The sequence below is a fragment of the Triticum aestivum genome, chromosome 3B, assembly GCF_018294505.1.
Source record: "Triticum aestivum cultivar Chinese Spring chromosome 3B, IWGSC CS RefSeq v2.1, whole genome shotgun sequence".
Taxonomy (NCBI): domain Eukaryota; kingdom Viridiplantae; phylum Streptophyta; class Magnoliopsida; order Poales; family Poaceae; genus Triticum; species Triticum aestivum.
The window spans coordinates 34,317,256-34,336,455 of NC_057801.1; the positions used below are offsets into that span (position 1 = coordinate 34,317,256).

The 19,200-nt window shown below is 47.1% G+C and overlaps 1 protein-coding gene across 1 annotated transcript; it reads right to left on the reverse strand.

The window, feature by feature from the left end:
• Nucleotides 1-11,138: 11,138 nt before the first annotated feature.
• Nucleotides 11,139-14,663, reverse strand: LOC123064589 (LEAF RUST 10 DISEASE-RESISTANCE LOCUS RECEPTOR-LIKE PROTEIN KINASE-like 1.2). Its single transcript, XM_044488042.1, has 4 exons — nucleotides 13,902-14,663; nucleotides 12,908-12,943; nucleotides 12,484-12,735; nucleotides 11,139-12,338 (listed from the first exon to the last, which is right to left on the reverse strand). Exons 1-4 carry the CDS (start codon nucleotides 14,617-14,619, stop codon nucleotides 11,398-11,400), a joined length of 1,947 nt encoding a protein of 648 aa, XP_044343977.1. The 5' UTR covers nucleotides 14,620-14,663; the 3' UTR covers nucleotides 11,139-11,397.
• Between the last annotated feature and the right edge of the window lie 4,537 nt (nucleotides 14,664-19,200).

The following is a 19,200-nucleotide window of genomic DNA, read 5'->3' on the forward strand; positions in this document are numbered from 1 at the left end:
AACCTTATACACAGAACTTTAGCAGTAGCGCGTGTCAAAAAAGCATGTTCGTGCTAAGTAGCAGTAGCGCACAAGTGTAAACCACGCTATAGATACAGTTGTAGCAGCAGCGCGCCTCGAGGTAAACGCACTGCTACTAAAATTCGCACGGCTTAGCCGATAGGATACACATAGTAGTAGCGATCTACTGCCAACCGCGCTACCGCTACTTGCTTTGTAGAAGCATGTTTACGCTGAAAGGCGCTACTGCTAAAGGAAATAAAATTAAATGGAAAGCAAGTAGAAAAGTAAATGAAAATGAAAGAAATAGAAAAAGGTGAACGGAAAAAATTGAAAAAAGGAAAAATAGAAAGGAATAGCAGTAGCACGTATTAGAGAACATGCTGTAGCCAACTTAGCACTAGCGCACTTACTGGAACGCGCTACTGCTACTTCTGACTTAACCGCGCGCTTTCGTTCTTCCCCACGGTCACTTCCCCCACATCCAACTCCTCCGATGTCGCCGCCGCCGTCGCCCGTCGGCTGCCGCGCGCTCTCCCGTTGCTCTCCGACCTCGACCTCGACGCCGCCCCCAACCCCAACCTCGACGCCACCCCCGATCCCGACTTCGACGCCTCCCTTCGCCGCGCGCCCGAGCCCCGACCCCAACCGTGATGCCGCCTGCCCCTCCCTCGCTGCAGGCACCCGAGGTGAGCACGCCTGCTCCTCCCCCTCCCATACCTCTGCCTAGGGTTCTTCAAATTTTAGTTGCATCAAATTAGTTAGGGTTCATCTATGGGTTTATTTTGTTTGTCATCTTGATTTGTTACGTCTAGTCTAGTCTAGTCCCACTCCCCGGGCTGAATTCAGCAACTCAGGGTGGAGGACACCTACTAGGACTTAGATGCAACTCTATGCGGTGCCAATTCCTCTACTTGAACCATGTGTTAGGACTTGGGAGGAGTATTTGCACTCAGGGTGGGTATGACGGTGCCAATTCCTCTACTTGAACATGTGTGTGTGTGTGTCTGTCTCTGTGTGTGTGTGTGTGTGTGTGTGTGTGTGTGTGTGAGTGCTCTGTTCCAACATGATATAGAAGCAACTTTGCCCAACAAAATGCAAAGCAGGGCTTGTGTAACATGCCATGTAATTTCAACATGTTTCTCTGCACTTTATTTCCTTGTCAACACAAAGCATGGCTTATGTAACATGCCAGGTACTAATTAGTTAGTAAGAAATAGGTACTAGTTTATTTTTATTTATAGTAAGTTTATTTTTAGTAAGAACTAGTCAAATTAGATGTCACATTTGTTGTTATTTTTTTAGTTAAAGCAATTTTTCCCGCATCGACATCGACGATGCCTATCCCGCATCGTCGTAGTCCACTCGGTGGAGGACACCTGCTTGACCAGATGGGCCATGTCCGGGACTGGGCTCCGCCGCGTTGGTACTGGGAGGCGCTACCTACCGGGGGGCGCAGCTTGGTGAGAAGTCAGCCCGTCGTTGACCCGAACCTTCTTTGGTGGTGGTCGCTTGGGCCAGTGACGGTCGAGAGGCTTGAGGACCCCACCGAGGTGGTACGTCACCGTGTCAACGAGGAGGACGCTCACGTCCGTCGCTACTTGTTTGTGCTGGAGCACAGGTTCTCCAATACCTGGCAGGTTCTCCAGGGATCTCACTGGAGCTATGATCTTGTGATGGTTCCCTCTCTTTGGGTGTCCACCGCCCGCGTCGATACCTGTCGTTCGCTAGGGTTTTATAATATTCGACGATGTACGGACGCAAGATATGATTTACTTTTGTTTATTGAATGCACGCTAATTTGAATACTTATTTATTTTACGATTTGGTTTTGCTTATTGAATGCTCATGTCAATATGAGTCCTATAAGATATTCTGAAATGTATATCTTGTGTTGCTCAAATAGGATACGTGCTTGCCCAAGTGGCCGGTCACGTTTGCAGGTTACACCTCCGAGTGGCCTATGTTTTGCCGGAGTGTTGATTCATTTCTGTTCTGGAAAATTTCAGGCGCTCGATACGTCCTATTTTAACAAAGGTCATGCCAGATTTTTCCGTGAATTTTGGCATGACTTGTGCCAGAATATGTAGGAAATATCGAGTGCCCCGGATTTGTGTGTTGAGTATCCTGGTAGTTGTCTTCGATCGATTTTCAATTAATGTTTCAACTATGAACATAGGAAATGTCTAACGACAAAAAGGATTTCGGTATTTGCAAAGACTGCGAAGACGAGCGCGGCCTGTGCGACAGAATCTTCCTAGATGATGATAGGCGCTTCGGCATCAAGCTGGACGAGAACTTCGAAGTGGATACAGTAAGTCACAATGACAAGTCTTTTTTCGTAATTAAGCTTGACATCTGCTTCATTTGCTTCAACTTATAATTTATTTTTTTTACTATTCTACTAGAGTATCCCCTGCCATGCAAGAGTTTTTGTCTTGGATAAGATAGGTTTCAGTCCTATGAAAACTACTATGGAGGTAAACAGAGTTTACTTGAAGACCGAGCATGGTTGTATTTTCCATGCAAAATTACACAACGCAGATATCTATACCTATTTTGGATGCAAAACTTGGCAAGCACTATGCAAGACTTATGCATTTGAGCCTGATATTGTTATCACCTTTGATATTCATCCGGAAGATGATATTGAAGGTAATACCGACATCTGGGTCGATGTGCGGATCCCTCCAGTTCTACCATTTATGTCTTTGATATTGTTTATTCAAAAATAGTTGACAACTAATTTCTATTGACAGCTTATTTCCAATCAAGCAAACATGCCCAGCGCTTGGTAGGCAGGACCTACTACTATCCCAGGGCTGAACTAAACTACGAGGAGATAAGTCATTATGTTTCCTGGCTTGAGGATCTTCATACTGTCAAGACAAATTATTTTTTTGGACTTGCAAATCTTAGTACTCAAAACGTGCGACCAATAGTGTTCGTATTGAACTACGGTCACATATATTTAGAAAAGATAGTAAGATTTTTACTATTTGTACTCAGTGCATCTTTTGCATACATTATTTTTTAAGCTAAACTTCATTGCTAAGTATGTTACTATACGGTGTTCTTCAATAGGGACTCCCGCTGAATGTTGTGCCTCATTGGATTGAGACTAAAGGTCACACGAGAATTGTTAGCTTACGGCCAAGATATCCTATAATGCACTTTAGTCCATTCAGAATTTCTAATAGCGAGGAATGTTTAATAGTGAAAGACCGGAGCAAAATTGTGAACGGTCGTAGAGAAGTACTAGGGGGCAGCAATCAGAAGCGCAGCCCGCGATTAGGAGACAGGTACATCTGCATGCTCCAACTTGATGAAGCAGGAGTGCTACACATGTTTTATGTTATTTTACCTGAGAGAGAGCAGCAGGAGTGATTAGCTAGCTACAAATGAGTTTGAAAATGATGATGTGCTACACTATGACTATTATGATTAAATAGCTAGTGTTGGTGGTAATGACTATGATGATTATTATTAGCTAGTGTTGGTGGTGATTAGATAGCTACTGCAGCTAGTGTTGGTGGTGATTAGCTAGCTAGAATGAGTTCGAATATGATGATGTGCTACACTATGACTATGATGATTAAATAACTATTGTTGGTGTTATGACTATGATGATGATTAAATAGCTTGTGTTGGCGGATTAGATTCAAGTGGAGGCAACATGTGGTGCACATCGAAAGTACTACTAGTCCAAACTAGATCAAGTTTGGATTAGTAGTATACTTTTGACATGCACCACATATTGCCTCCACTTGAACCTAATCCACCTTCATTTGACACATTGTTATGGACATAATGATATAAACCTCATAACTGGTATTGTACCAATATTTCTATAACGGCATATAAATACACTCAAAATAAAAAAATAAAAAAAGAATACGAGTAGCGATGGATAGTAAACACGCTGCCACTAGCTAGATTAGCAGTAGCGTGGGAGAGAACACACGTTGCAGCTATTTTTCCTAGCAGTAGCACGTGTAAGCACGCGTTACTGCTAAGTAATAGCTGTAGCGCCTTATTAGTAGCGCGGTTTCCCGCCCTACTAGTGGGCACAAAACCCGCGCTACTACTAGGGTTTTCCCTAGTAGTGTATAGTCATAACATTTAGTCAGTTTAAAAGATTAACACACATATAACTTTCGGGGTATGTAGTAGTGCCACGTACCTTGGGTTCCGTTAAACCGCTTGTTGATGCGGCCGAGTTCCTCATCGGATATCCAAAGCTTCCGATTGAGCTCGGCAATCTCTGCGCCCTGGGTAGTAGCCGCCAGCATAGAAGCCTGTCCAACAACATAGTACGATACATTATCAATTTGTTTTTTATCCTCTATCCGGATTGTTCTAATCCGAAAAGAGTCTCAGGGGCTACTGTCTATACATGGGTTTAGCCTTATGTGTGTGTGTGTGTGTGTTAGTCCGCTCTTTGTGGACCGAACCTTTTCCATAACCGCACCCATCAGGGTGCAGTGTTCCTCCATGATGGACGCATGTTGTAGTGCTTCCTGCAGAGTGTCACTTCCCTCCGGATTGACAGAGGTCGCCGATGGAGCTGCTGCTCCTCCCCCCTCTGTCGAAGGGGGCTGTTGGTCCGAACCCGGAGCTGTATTGGTCTCCGGGACGGTGTTCGGCGAGGGCCCGAACTGTTGAGGCTTCCCACCCTCGGTGGTCATGGGGGTATCCATGCCCCGCTCTACAGCGTCCGAGGTGTTATCCTCGGGCGCCTTCTTGACGGCCTCATCCGCTCCCCCTCAGCCAGGTGATCTCCTTTGGGATGACACCTCGGTATCCTCCATGGCAGGGGGAGAAGGCATGCAACGGTCTGTCACTCTCCACCTCTTCAGGTTCCAGAGAGTTCCCCTCCGAAGAAGAGGGAATCGGGACCTCACGCAGAGGGCTGAAAAGCAAAGAAAAGATTTGATTCATATAACAAAGGCAGATTAAGCGATAACTTAACAAGTAAGTTTTTCATACTTACGTTTCGGCCAAGGGCTTCTCTCTTTGGATCCTCTTCGGGCTGTGTTCAGACTCTAAGTCCGAACTATCCGAGAGGACTACCCTCCCCTTCTTCGACGTCACTCCCTCTAGGTTCTCGAAGGTTGTCCTCTTTCCCCTCCTTGTCTTGAGTGGGGAGTTGCTGTCCACTTCCTCCTCCTCCTCCTCCTCTTCGTCCTCGTCTTCCTCATGAGAGGAGACGGTCTCGGTCTCTCCGGACACTGCGTCCGAAGGGCCTTTGCGGCGGGGCCCGTCCTTGGGCCCCTTGCCCTTCTTGATTTTATTCTCCAGTGCCTGATAAGGTGCCGGGACCAGCATCTCCTCTAGCTGAGGAGTGACTGGGTCTTGGGTCAACAGAGCCGGACTCTTAAGCCGCTCCGACTTCTTGGTCCAGCCCTGCAAAAAATATGGGCTGATGAGTTTTGTATCGATCGAATATATAAACTAGGTATGTCTTCGGAAAGTTAAATACTTACCGGAGTGGCCGGATTCTTGGCGTTGAGGCCGAAGTCTTCAGTGTCCATGGGCCAGCTCTTCTGTGCCTTGAAGAGCAGCTTCCACATTCCCTCGTGCGTTGTGCTGAAGAAATGTTGCAGAGTCCGCGGCTCCTCCGGATTGAACTCACACATGGGGGAAGTCCGGCGCTGGCAGGGGAGGATGCGGCGGAAGAGCATAATTTGCACTATGTTGGTTAGACCAACGCTTTTGCTCAGCACGTTGGTGATACGCATTTGTAGCGTCTGCACCTCCGTATGAGACCCCTAGTTGTGGCCCTTTGCCGTCCAGGAGATGAGCCTCGTGGGGGGTCCGGATCTGAATTCTGGGATCGCCGCCCACTTAGTGCGGTGCGGCTCAGTGATATAAAACCACTCCTGTTTCCAGATCTTAACATTCTCCATGAAGGCCCCCTTGGGCCACGTGGTGTTGGGCAGATTGCTGATCATAGCTCCGTCATAGTCCGCGTGCTGCCCGTCGCCACCTTTGGCTTCACATTGAAGACCTTCAGCCACAGGACGAAGTGTGGGTGGATGCGGAGAAGAGCCTCACACACGATGATAAACACCGAGATGTGGAGGAAAGAGTTTGGGGCTAGATCATGGAAATCTAGCCCATAGTAAAACATAAGTCCACGGGCGAATGGGTGGAGTGGAAAACCTAACCCTCTAAGGAAATGAGGAAGGAAGACGACCCGTTCGCCGGGCTCCGGAGTGGGAATGATCTTTCCCTTGGGGGAGCCTGTGCGCGATGGTGGCGGCGAGGTATCCCACACTCCGGAGGTCCTTTATCTCCTTCTCCGTGACGGAGGAGGACTCCCACTTGCCTTTGGAACCGGATCCGGCCATGGTCGGAGGAGGTGGTGGTGGTGGTGAGAAAGGCAGAGACTTTTCGGGCGCTGAGAACTTGGGAGATTGGAAGGTAGAGGAGACTGGAAGGCGTGGGGAAGAAAAGAGGAATCTATTGCCCTCTTATAGGCGGTAAAAATTCCAATTGTCCCCCCACTTGCGCCTTAAAGCTCGCCTATTCCCAATAAAAGCGTGTGCCGTAAACGGTTGGATTACCAAAATTTTATTGATGAGCAATCCCGTATTAAGTGGGCACGATATCTGTTTTGACAGGACGGGCCAATGGGGCTTGGCCTCGAAACACAGAACACGGGGTGTAAAAAAGGTTCAAAACATCAAAGGGTCAAGTCTGACGCTTGGCCAAAAAAATTTGTTAGTAAAAGACACTATTCTTATTTTTTATATATCCTGCCTTCGCGGCTAAGGGTTGTGTTAACTATGCAAAGCCGGATACAATTCTTTTACGGAGGAAAACTGATGTGTATTATTCAAGGAACCCGCCTCGCAATGCCGAAGATAATCCGCGCGCCGAACACGCCGTCATTGAAAACTGGTTCAGGGGCTACTGTGGGAGTCCTGGACTAGGGGGTCCTCGGGTGTCCGATCTGTTGGACATGGGTCGGACTGATGGGCCGTCAAGATACAAGACAGAAGATCACCTCTCGTGTCCGGAAGGGACTCCCGTATACATGGATGGCAAGTTTAGGTGTCCGGATATGTTATTTCCTTTCTGTTAAACCAACTTTGTACAACCCTAAGCCCCTCGAGTGTCTATATAAACCGGAGGGTTAGATCGGAGGCAGGATCACAACATTACTAAGCTAGCCAAACTAGGGTTAGCCAATACGATCTCGTGGTAGATCAACTCGTGTAACCCCTATACCCTTCGAATATAATCAAGCAGGAGTAGGGTTTTACCTCCATTAAGAGGGCCCGAATCTGGGTAAACACAGTGTCCTTTTGATCATAGTTACCACCGATCCTCGGACATATAACTTGGGGGCCCCTACCCGAGATCTGCCGATTTTGACACCGACACTCGACATCAACATCACCAGGGTCATCTCGTCTAATCTTATACCGCAATGTACCGCATACCAGGCATGCGTTCAAATCTTCCTACGCACCGCGGTAGAGGATGCAATCATTAGGGCACGCATGTATCTTCTGCACTTCCAATCCTAGAGGGCATACAACCTTCTTTTTGCGTACGTACTGTCGGGCAATTCGTTGTTCTTTGGAAGCTTCTTCTTCAATATTTTCAGTAACTTCTCAAATACTTTGTCAGGTACACCATTCTCTGCCTTCCACTGCAGCAATTTCCGTATGGTACCGAGCTTTGTGTTTCCATCTTTGTAATTAGGGTACAACCTTTTTTTGTGATCCTCTAACATGCGATCGAACTTCAGCTTCTCATTTACACTTTCGCACTGTCTCTTTGCATTAATAATGACCCGGTGAAGATCATCATCGGGCACATCCTCTGGTTCCTCTTGATCTTCAGCTTTCCCCATTGTAGTATCTTCAGCTTTCCCCGTTGCAGCATCACCGTATTCAGGGGGCATATAGTTGTCATCATTCTCTTCTTCTTCGCTGTCTTCCATCATAACCCCTCTTTCTCCGTGCTTGGTCCAAACATTATAGTATGGCATGAAACCCTTTTAAAGAAGTTGGTGTGAAGGGTTTTCGAGTCAGAGTAAGACCTTCTATTCCCACATATAGGGCATGGACAACACATAAAACCATTCTGCTTGTTTGCCTCAGCCACTGCAAGAAAATTATTCACGCCCTTAATGTACTCGGAGGTGCGTCTATTATCGTACATCCATTGTCGGTTCATCTGCGTACATCATTAATAGATAAGTGACCAAATTAATAGAAATTCATCATCACATTAAAACCAAAGTACATACATAGTTCTCATTGAACAACATATAGTTCTTCAGAGCATCTAATTAAACCATACATTGAAACTACGTAAAACATTTCAATGCGACAACAAATGCGATCATAATCGCAACTAACGTAACAATTGATCTAGTGACTTAATGATACTAAGTCTCAGTATGAATGGCATATTTTCTAATCTTTCTAATTTTCAAGTGCATTGCATCCATCTTGATCTTGTGATCATCGACGACATCCGCAACATGCAACTCCAATATCATCTTCTCCTCCTTAATTTTTTTTATTTTTTTCTTCAAATAATTATTTTCTTCTTCAACTAAATTTAACCTCTCGACAATGGGGTCGGTCGGAATTATCGGTTCACATACCTCCTAGATAAAAAAATCTATGCCACGTTGGTCGGTACAATTGTCATAAACACTAAATGAACCAAATATTTATAAAAGATAATATATACCACATCCGAATCATAGATAGGACGAGGGCCGACGAAGGCGAATACCAAAATCATCACACTATATAATAACAAACAATAATAAAAGTAAAAAAATTACACAAGTATCTATCTACATCATACAAGTAAGAACTTTTTTCTTTTACAAAGAAGATAAGATCAAGAGGCTCACCACGGTGGTGCCAGCGATGAGATCGGCGCGGGAGATCGGCGGTGGTGAGGACCTGGACGAAATAGGACGGACCGCCAAACCTAGACAAATCTAGAGGAAAATGGACTTTGGACAAGGAGCTTCAAGAGGAGAAAGCTTAAGTGTGGCTCGGGTATTTCATCGAGCACCTCACGTGCATAGGAGGTGAGCTAGAATACCACAAAGCTCTCCCACGGTCGGCCAAAAAAACAGAGCACTCCACTGCTCTGCTCGTGGGCAAGGGGGTATATATAGGCATATCATTGGTCCCGGTTCGTGGTTGGAACCGGGACTAAAGGACCACATTTGTTCCCGGTTCCAGCCACGAACCGGGACTAAAGGTTGTGGGTCAGGAGCGAGGCTCATTGGTCCCAGTTTGTGTGTGAAACCGGGACCTAATGTGGTCCTTTAGTCCCCCTGATATCGCTAGACACCCTGAGCGGGGGGCACGATTGCTTCGCTTGTTCGCCGAGCTGTGGAATTGTTTTCCCACGTCTTCGTTGTGCTAATCTTGCATCACTGGAAGTACTTCCCGACCGCTGCGCTTCCTTCTATGTCCTTTCAATAATGCGCTCATAGTTGGATTGCGGCGGAGGAGGTGGTGGTCGCTTAAGGGCATGCAGAGTGCGCTTCAGTTTCACCGATCTAACGTTTCCTTCGGAGGTGGAGGTTTCCGTGTAAAATGGTCTCTCACTTGGGCAGCATAGATGTCCGCATTTTCCTTGTCGGTCCTCTTATATGGTAACTTTTCCGAAGTCTTGAGACATGTAACAAAGATGTAGCTACTCCATGAAGTGCAAAGTGGCATAATTTGCCAAGCTATCATGTGAAACATCAAACATTTAACTTTCCACTACGATCCTTCTACCACATCGGATCTTCTCTATCAAAACAAGGAAATGAGCATGGGGCTTTTTTTGTGGGGCGAGTGTTAGGGTGGACGGCGGTCCGGGCCGGTCCGGGCCCTGACCGAGCCGTCGTTTGGACCGGCCGCCGGCGGACCGGACCGAGCAGCTCCATGGTCCCCTTTTCAGGCACTGGACCGGTGGCCGAAAAGCTCGGGCCAGACCGTAGGACCGAGGCGGAGGCGAGGTGGTGATCACCGCGGCGGCGAGAGACAGCTCCAGGCGCTAATCGGAGGGAATAACATAATGGAAAGGGAGGGTGGCTCACGGTGAACTCCATGGAGGGGTCGGGGAGACTGAGGAAGCAGCGACAGCGATGTAATGGACGACGAACGACGGCGGCAGGAGTTGGGGAAGGAGGACGATGGCGACAGCTTCGGGGCGAATCCGGTCGATTCATTGCGTGGGGAAGGAGATCTCACGGTTGCGAAGCTCCTGGACATGGTGGTAAGTCGTAGGGAGGCTGGTGGCCGCGAGGCAAGAGGCTGTGCGCTGGACGGCGGTGGTGGCGGCGCAGGTGCGTGCGTGCGTGCATTTATTTGAGCAAAACGTTGCCTGGGGCTGCCGGCCATGACCTGCTGCTGCTGACTCTGCACGTGCACGTGGACGTGGCTGGCCGTGCTGGCCGTGCCCTGCTGCTGCCGGCCATGCCGTCGCGGCGGCTGTTGCGTGGTGGAGGAGGACGGCCGCATCATGTGAGCGTTGGAGTGAGATGTGCGTGCCTGGGATGGATTAGGTCATACCAGGAGCGCTAAATGGGCTGGGCCTCGTCACTATTATTCAGATAATGAAAAAAAAATTCCTTTCGGTCCGACCAAGCGGACCGGGCCAAAACAGGACCGGACCGGACCTCTTTCGGGCCTCTTTTTACAGACCGGACCGACTGTTATTTTCTGTCGGGCCTCCAATTTCGGTCCGGTGCGGGCCGGTCCACGAGCGGGCTTTTTGGCCCGCTCGCTACGTCCAGCCTGAGGCGGGTGAGTGATAGCCTCTGATACCAAAAGGTCACTAGAGCGACATTTTGCAGCAACCGTGCAGCACGACCGACATTCTACAGCATTAGCTGGGCCTTGGTCCCAGATTAGAGCCTCTTATGTCCTTATGCAGATTTTAGGAGAAAATGTACCTGCCGTGCTGACACCAAGCAAAACTGGTGGTACAATACATTGGCTTGAATTCCAAATTTCGGAAAGAAATTTCAATATACGACAACTGCCAAACAGACCAGCAAACTCACATGATGTATCTGCCGTAAGTATCTCAAATAACTGTATATTACTCCTATATATAAGTACCGTGTGATTACTTATAATATGCATGTTGATCAGTTCAACTTCTGAATTCAATCTTTTCGTCAACTTCGGAATTCAATCTTTTCGTATATTACAGTGCTTATATCCTGGAATTTTGTCCTAGTACATACACCTACCATTTGAATCATTGCCAAGCTTAGAAATGCAGAGTTAATGCAACCATGAGCCTGTACTTATTGGTCAGATGAACCACCTCATTAGCAAACTCTATGCTATATAAAACTCATCCGATTGATAGGGTGGCCTTATTTCTTCAGAATCAATACGAAGCACATCATAACCCGCTAGCATTCGATGCTACCGAGTTATTAGTTGACTGGCTATGGAATCTATGGATGACCGAGTCAGGCGAAAACTGCGGGTCATCCATGAGCAAGTGCGCATCCTCTTTCTGAGACGCCTTCTTCTTCATGCTCTTAGCCCGACAGTCTCCGTCCCTGACGCAAGTCAGAATCTCCACCACCTCCTTGATCGACGGCCTCAGATCCCTCTCCATCTGCAGGCACTGGAAGGCCACCTCGGCCACTAGGTCAATTGTTCTCTTTGTTTCGGGGTCGGTGTCGTAGTCGAGCTCCGAATCAACCAACTGAACGACTTCATGGTTCTGAATCCTGTTGAGAGCCATGTTGGCAAGGTTGATCTCACTGTGGCTCCTGCTCATGTCCACAGCAGGCTTTGAGGATATCAGCTCCACCAGCACGACACCGAAACTGTACACATCACTCTTGTCGGTCAGCTTGTAGCACTGGTGGTACACCGGGTCGACATAGCCCGGTGTGCCCTGTGGAACAGTGGAGACATGGGTGACCTCCAGTGGGAACAAGCGCGACAACCCAAAGTCTGCAACTTTGACATGGAAGTTGTTGTCAAGCAATATGTTGGTCGTCTTGACATCACGATGTATGATCTCGACCGCATGGAGGTAGGTCAGTGCTTCAGCCGTTTCTATGGCAATGTTCAACCTCAGAGGCCATGTGAGGCCTCGTTTTGCCGAAAGGGATCCGTGAAGATGGTCCGCGACCGTCCCATTTGCGATGAACTCGTACACCAGGATAAGGTCACGACTCATCCGAGACGTGCAGCCATAAAGGATGACAAGGTTTTGGTGGAGCAGGCGGGACAGGATATCTACCTCGTTCAGGAACTGCTCAACCCGTCTGTAGTTGTTCTTATAGAGGCGTTTTACTGCAACTACTCTCCCATCTTTGAGTTTTCCTGAATGACAAAAATGTCAGAGTTGTCATTGTCTAAGTTGATAACTTTATCAAAGAGTACAATTGAGACTTGAGAACAGAGCTCCTAGCATATGCAATTTGACAAGTTAAGATTGACAAGCGCGTTCGGCAAACATGTGTTTTACCTTTATAAACAGTTCCAAAGCCACCATCACCAAGCTCCCTTGAAGCACTAAATCCATCAGTAGCCACTTCGAGTTCCTCGAAAGAGAAAATATGAGGTGAACCACCCAGCTCAAGGTCTTTACTGTATGCCGTCATTGAAGATCCACTTCGCGTGAACTCATTTGAAGCTACAGCTTGTATGCTCTTCTTTCGTTGGTATAAAGCAAATAAGACAAATGCCAAGAATGCAGCAAAACCGGCTACCGCTCCAACTGTTCACAACAATATCACACATTAGCAACATGAAGCAAACAAATGATCTGATTAATTCTTCATCATGAGATTTCACCCCCATATTCTCCATACTATGTTACAATTTGGAGCAAGGAAACAAGAACCGAAGGAATGGATGGGCCGAGCAGCTTGACAGTTGATTACACTCACCTATTATGAACTTTATACTTGTCTTTCCACTGTCCCCTGCATAAAAAGTGTCTGTAAATGTTTTTGCGGTTTATGAAGTAACAAACAAGAAATGTAGTAGTCACTTGACAAATGAGAATAACTTTATTCATGCCGAATCGGTATTGCATTGCTAACTTTGGCAGCTTCTCGTAAAGTCGAACTCCCTTTTATGACTGGTTCATTAGGAAAATCCAGCAACAGTTAAATTTCAGACTCTCAATTGATGGTGGCAATGTATCCTACTCCCTCCGTTCCTAAATATAAGTCTTCTTAGAGATTCCAATGCTGACTACATAGGAAGCAAAATGAGTGAGTCTACACTCTAAAGTCTATGTCTATATACATCTGTATCTAAGTATCCACTGAAACTAACCCCGGTGCCCAATTCAACTTTACACCCCTAATTCCACAACAAACAGTTGCAATAGCATTGACTTCCACATGTTTTAAATACAGACCGGGGCACATAAAAGTAAGAGCATTGATCGGCGATTTGGGAATAGTCTACTTGGAACAAAACCAGGAGCACGTTACCGCCGGCACGGCATCTTTGTTGAATAGCGTTGTTGACTAATTCGACAAATGCATTTTGACTAGGAATCGATAGGCTCCAATCTCTCAATCAATGGACTGACTTTATCACTAACTACCAAAAACAAAATACAGTAATAGCCCCAAGAAACCAAGGAAGCACTCAAGAGTTGAAAGAACAACAATATCCGTGTCCAATCGGTGTTCTCTAATCCTCCTAGCAACAGCGACCGAAAACGCAGAAAATTTACTCTTGAGAACAATTCTATATCAGATGCAGTATCAAATTGCTACCTACGTCAGGCATTTTTGGAGTTACTGAATCGGTCACTAGCACTTGAAGTTTTGAGAGGAATGTCAGCAACGGATTACTTGATCAAAGAACTAGTGATTGACTAGGCAAAATCATGGTGGCGCAGTCAGTTAATTTTCGTCAACTCACCGCACTTCTCAGGGTACACGTCGCCGGAGCAATGGCAGGAAAATCCGGTGCCGTCGTTGGCATACCTGCACTGTCCGCCGCTTGCCTCGCACTTGGGGCAATCGTCCGACGGCACCGTCCACTCAAGCAGGAACCCTTGCCTCATGCTCGGGACGTAACCGTCGCCGCCCGGAAAACCAAGAACCGGCACGACGGAGAGACGGCAGGCCGGGGGCAGATCCCCCCGATAGTCAAGATGGGTGCCGTACTCCCCGCCAAGGCGGTAGAAGGACTCGTCGGCGCAACGCGTGCGGCTGAACCCCGGCGGCGTCACCTGCTGCTCCGTGCAGTTGTCGAGTACGAGCAGCTCCATGTTCTTCTTGCTGATGACGAACGGACCCAGCCCAATGCCAACAGAGATGTTGAACCACCACTTGGGGCAGCCGTCGTCGAGCGGGAGGTTGTTGTCGACGGCGACGAAGGAGGAGTTCTCGGGGAAGACCTGGACGACCTGGTAGCCCCCGAACATGGACCGGCTGAGGAGAGCCTGACTGCCGTTGCAGTTGAGCTGGAAGGACGGGGACCCGCACGGTGTCTGGCCGTTCTCCTCCAGCCAGAACGGGTAACTGATGTTCAGGTCGCCGCATCTCTTGGGCGAGCATGCCGCACCCGCCGGCGGCGGCAGCCGGAGAAAAGAAGAGAGAAACAGAAGGAGGAGGAGGGGCTGGAACGGCGGCATGGATTGGGATAGTTGGGGATGGAAAGCGGAGCGGCTGACCAACCGGAGCGGGCGAGATGACTAGTAGTTAACAAGGAGGAGCAAAGCAACGGGACAGAACGGAGGGTGGGATGTGCGACTTGGGAAAAAAATGACGGAGGCCAGAGCGGCTTGACCGGTCAGAGTCAATGCTCTATTTCGTTTGGAAATTCTTTTCGGGGATGCTGCGGCGGCGGCGTGGAGCGGCCGCCATGGCGATGCCGACGGGGACGGCGACGGCTTGCCAACCCGCCATTAACTTTGCATGGTCCGGCAGAAGCGGAATATGAGGCTAGATTGTTTGGTTCCTAGGAAGTCGATACAAAATGATTAATTTCACGAGTGAACCCGTGAAATGTATGCACGGACTAGTAAACCCCATGCGTGCTGGTCAATGCAAGCGAACGTATGTACACCTACGACAATACGAGTGTGTCTCACTAACTATAAAATGTAAAAATATACTCCCTCTGTCCCGTGATATAAGAGCACTTCAACAACGCACTTATATTATGGGACGGAGGGAGTAGTACCGATTGACACCAAATGGCACCAAAATTGATGCTATGATCAGACATTGTCCATCAGTGTGGGTACTAGACTACTAGTACCAAGCTAGGCTTCAGGGTTCAGAGTTCAAACTAGGCTGATCCAGTCGTCGGCCCTACGCTAATTCTAGGACTACCAATTCATGAGCACCCACCCGGTGCTACTAATATAAAACTCTGCCCACTTGTACTCTTTGTTTACAGACAGGAGCACAAAGCACCCGGGCTCTGAACTGAAAGCGATAAAACATCTACGGATACAGGTAAAAAAGCTATCAGGAGTCTTTTTTTTCTTGGTGAAAACCAGGTGTCATGTTTAGGTAAACAGCCACAACTTAACACGAAGTTACAGGGTCCAAAAAGGAGCAAACAGAGGCGAGAGTACTCTGCCTTGCAAAACAGAGACTAACAGCAATCTAGCCGCTGAAATAACAGCCAAATGCAAATCTTTCTTACACTTGGCAGGCTACTGTTTTTTTTAGGGATGACACGGTTACTGGTTACAGTATCCAATAGAAAAGAAGGTTCTATAGCATGATCGTTAACTGGGTTGCTTTTTTTTATTGCATCCAAATTTCTGTTTTTGCATGGGAGAATTCCAGTTCAAAGCTAGAGTACACACATTTTATTCAGATTGTTTTAGGGAACAAATTTTATTTAGATAGATATGTGGTTTAGATTTGACAATCTTTTTTAGTCAGAGGCATTGGAAGATCACAGCCAAGGTTCATAACACGGTCCGCGGGCTACCCAAACCGGACTTCGTCATTGTGGGAAATTCGTATTCATCACTCGTTGCGACAGATTGTCGCTAAATCACATGGTACCAAGTGTGATGGGCCTGTCCCAACTTCAGCGTGAGACCATAGCGCGTTGTACCGACTATCCATCGCATAAAGCGATGAACAGGAACACCCACCATTTTGGTCCAAGGCACTGGCATTCGGCCAAAAGTTTCAAAACAATCATATGTCTAAAAGTTTAATTCTGACTGGGCTCTCACTGGATTATAGACCTGAACAGGTGAATATACACTATTTTGGCCATAGTGCAGACTTCAGAAGCTCAGAGTTCAGACTAACTATGCAAAAGCCACTTGTTGTGTACCCACTTTCACTGGTGTTAATAAACATCTAACTACACTTATTTCATTAAAACGGTCATATTTATTTAAATAAATAGGTATATCATATTTTTAAGAATACAAAAGAATGCATTAGTGGGTTGCACAAGTGGCAGGCCCGCCAGCCAGCGTTAACTCAGAATATAATTAAAAAACACTAACGAGTAAAGCGCCAATTCTCAAAAAAAAAAAACTAACAAGCAAAGAAGGCCGGAATTGCCCCAAAAATATAAAAGGCCCACTAGTCTGAGTTTCATAAAGTCATTTTGCTACTGGGCCTCCGTGCAATTGTGCAAGGTGAGGTTCAGGCTGCCCGGGTCGACCCGAAAGGGGTGGCCCAGTTTGACGGAGGTACTTGGCAGCTATTGGAGGTTGGCAGTATTTGCATTTTCCCTTCATCAACGACATGCAATCTGTCTTCCTCGTAGGAGATGTTGATGATTGCAAAACGAAAACTGAAGGGTATAGAGCTCCGCAGAACTGGAGAACTGTTGTTGAAGCAAGTAACCTCGAAGTCTGGAGGGGCACATGATCTTCCCGCCTCTATGTCAGTGAGCCAGAACGGGTGGGAGATGGTGACGTTGCCGCATTTGGCCGAGCAGCCTTCCCCTCGAGCCTCCTCGGCCGCTACGAGCAGCAGTGGCAGCCACCAAACCCAGGCGAAGGCAAGGAGCCAGCAGCAGCTGGGAGCCATCGAAGAAGAAGATTTCGAAAGATTGAGCACCAAAGAGCTACGTTCATGAGGCACAATAATTAAAAGTCCAGGTGGACCATTGTCGTATCCAAACGGCTTGACTAGAGAACCCTTTCCTCCTCCACAAGAAACGTCTCCTTCCTCCTCCCGTCGGCGCCGCCGCAGATCCGCCCCGCCTCCGATGGCCTTTGGCCTATGGAGGTGCGGAGGATCTCGCCCCCCCGCTGGCGGGAGGGACCCCGTTCTTGTTTTTGCTAGGTTGAACGTCTTGGTTGGCGCTGTTTGGCGGCGGCGATGTCCCTCCGTAGCAATAATGTCTCCCACGTCCTATCTCCGTCCCGATGGTGCGAATAGCGTTGTCGGAGGATGTGTGGAGGTGTGTCTCCGTCGGATCTCATGGGATTCGGTCGGTGCTGGTCTTCGGTGGATCTCTTTGGATCCAGTTTTTGTTTGTCTTCGTTCGTGTGGTTCCAGGTTTGATCTTTCCAATCTACAACTCTCTTCATCGGCGATGGTTGCTGCTCCGGTGTGTTGGTCCTTTGGGGCCTTAGCACGACGACTTCCCGACTGTCTACTACAACAAGGTTTGCCCGGCTCCGGTGATGGAGGGGTGATGACGGTGGCGCGCCTTCGGCTCGCTCCAGTGCTTGTAGTCGTCGCTAGGTGGTCCATAGACCTAGTTGTAATTTTTATTACCTCTTGTGTTCTCTGTACTGCCATGATTGATGAATAGATTGGAAATTTCTCTCGCAAAAAAAAAAGAGCTACGTTCATGGATACTTGGATACGTATCGGATATGCGATACGGAGATATGCTCGATACGCCAATTTTCTAAAAACATGGGTACGGGGATATGTTTATATATAGATATTACATATATTAATTATTAAAAATATGGGAAAAATAAGGAGCTTCCAGGTCAAAGCATGCCTCAATAGGAGTATCCCCTTTCTTTTCTTGCACTTGATCCACTTTCATCTGTTGGCACTCGGATTTTCTAAGGTTTGTTGTTTCAATCAGTGCATCGACTCTCTCTTGCTCACCATTCAATTGAATAAGAATGTTGCCAAGTCATGTTTTGACATGAACTCACGCCCATCTTGGGAATCTTCAAAAGGTGCACCTGTACTATTGAGGGGATTTCACATCGAACAAGGGGTTTGAGGTATCCAAAAAGTATCACGGAAGTATCCCAGGAGTATCAAATAATATTTTTTTTCTTAAAATAAAAAAATCGAAGGATACTTACGGGATATGCATCGGACCGTATCGGGACAGTATCCGGCTGGATACATACTTTCTGAAGTATCCGCACAACGTAGCCAAAGAGGATGACTGGATCGGTGCGGTGGACATGGGCTATGGGAACATGGACTACACGTAAGAGGGAATAGCATGGTTGAAGCTCCAACCATATATGCAACCCATTGGCCGGAATATTTGACTGGAAAATTCAGCCTAGCGATCATCCCCCACGAAATTCCCCAGTTGACCGCTGGACTGGTAAGCCATGGCTTTATATAACGACTTTGAAGGGGCAAGCCATGACCATGACCTTCGTGAGCCCGTGATGTGACTGGAACCGGGATGCTTGGCCCGATTATTTTGGTCCCGGCCGGCTACTTTGTGCTCTTGTCTGCTAGCAAGCTAGTAGATTCTAATCTCGGTACAGCCTTCACACTTGGCATGTAATTAACGGTATCCAACACCATTTTCTAAAAAATAAACTCAAACATACAAAAATGCAAGTGCTTGCAATTCTTCCTATAAAACATGCAATTTAGTATTTAGAGTTCTTTCTGTAAAACATTTTTGAATCTTAGTGTTAGAATTCCAAGAATGTTTTCTACCAGCCACCTTGTGCCCAATTCCAAAGCAAACTTCTGTTGAGTTGTCTTGTTAAAATTTAATGGTTTTCATCGAAAAGGAGGTTAAACCATCCCATAGAACTTTGCATCAATTGATCCATGCAACCATCTGCTAAAAAATTTGATTGAAAGAAAATTATACGTCCACGTGGTGTAACTAAAAAAAATTCTAGCACTTCTCCATGTGTTTTCACTGTAGTAAACAATATGCCTTGATATTCATTATCTATGTGCATACGTTTCAAGATTCCAAAAATAGAAAGGGCTTGGCAGAATCACAAGCCTTGGTCATGGGCTATTTGGACGAACTTGGGCGATTCACAAGTCGG

What these genes read in the sequence shown, in the direction of transcription:
- LOC123064589 (XM_044488042.1), bottom strand. Translation starts at nt 14,619, where the DNA reads ATGCCGCCGTTCCAGCCCCTCCTCCTCCTTCTGTTTCTCTCTTCTTTT. An exon ending in CGTGTACCCTGAGAAGTGCG is followed by an intron (nt 12,944 to 13,901) that starts GTGAGTTGACGA and finishes CTTTTTATGCAG; the next exon opens with GGGACAGTGGAAAGACAAGT. An exon ending in AAGTATAAAGTTCATAATAG is followed by an intron (nt 12,736 to 12,907) that starts GTGAGTGTAATC and finishes TGTTGTGAACAG; the next exon opens with TTGGAGCGGTAGCCGGTTTT.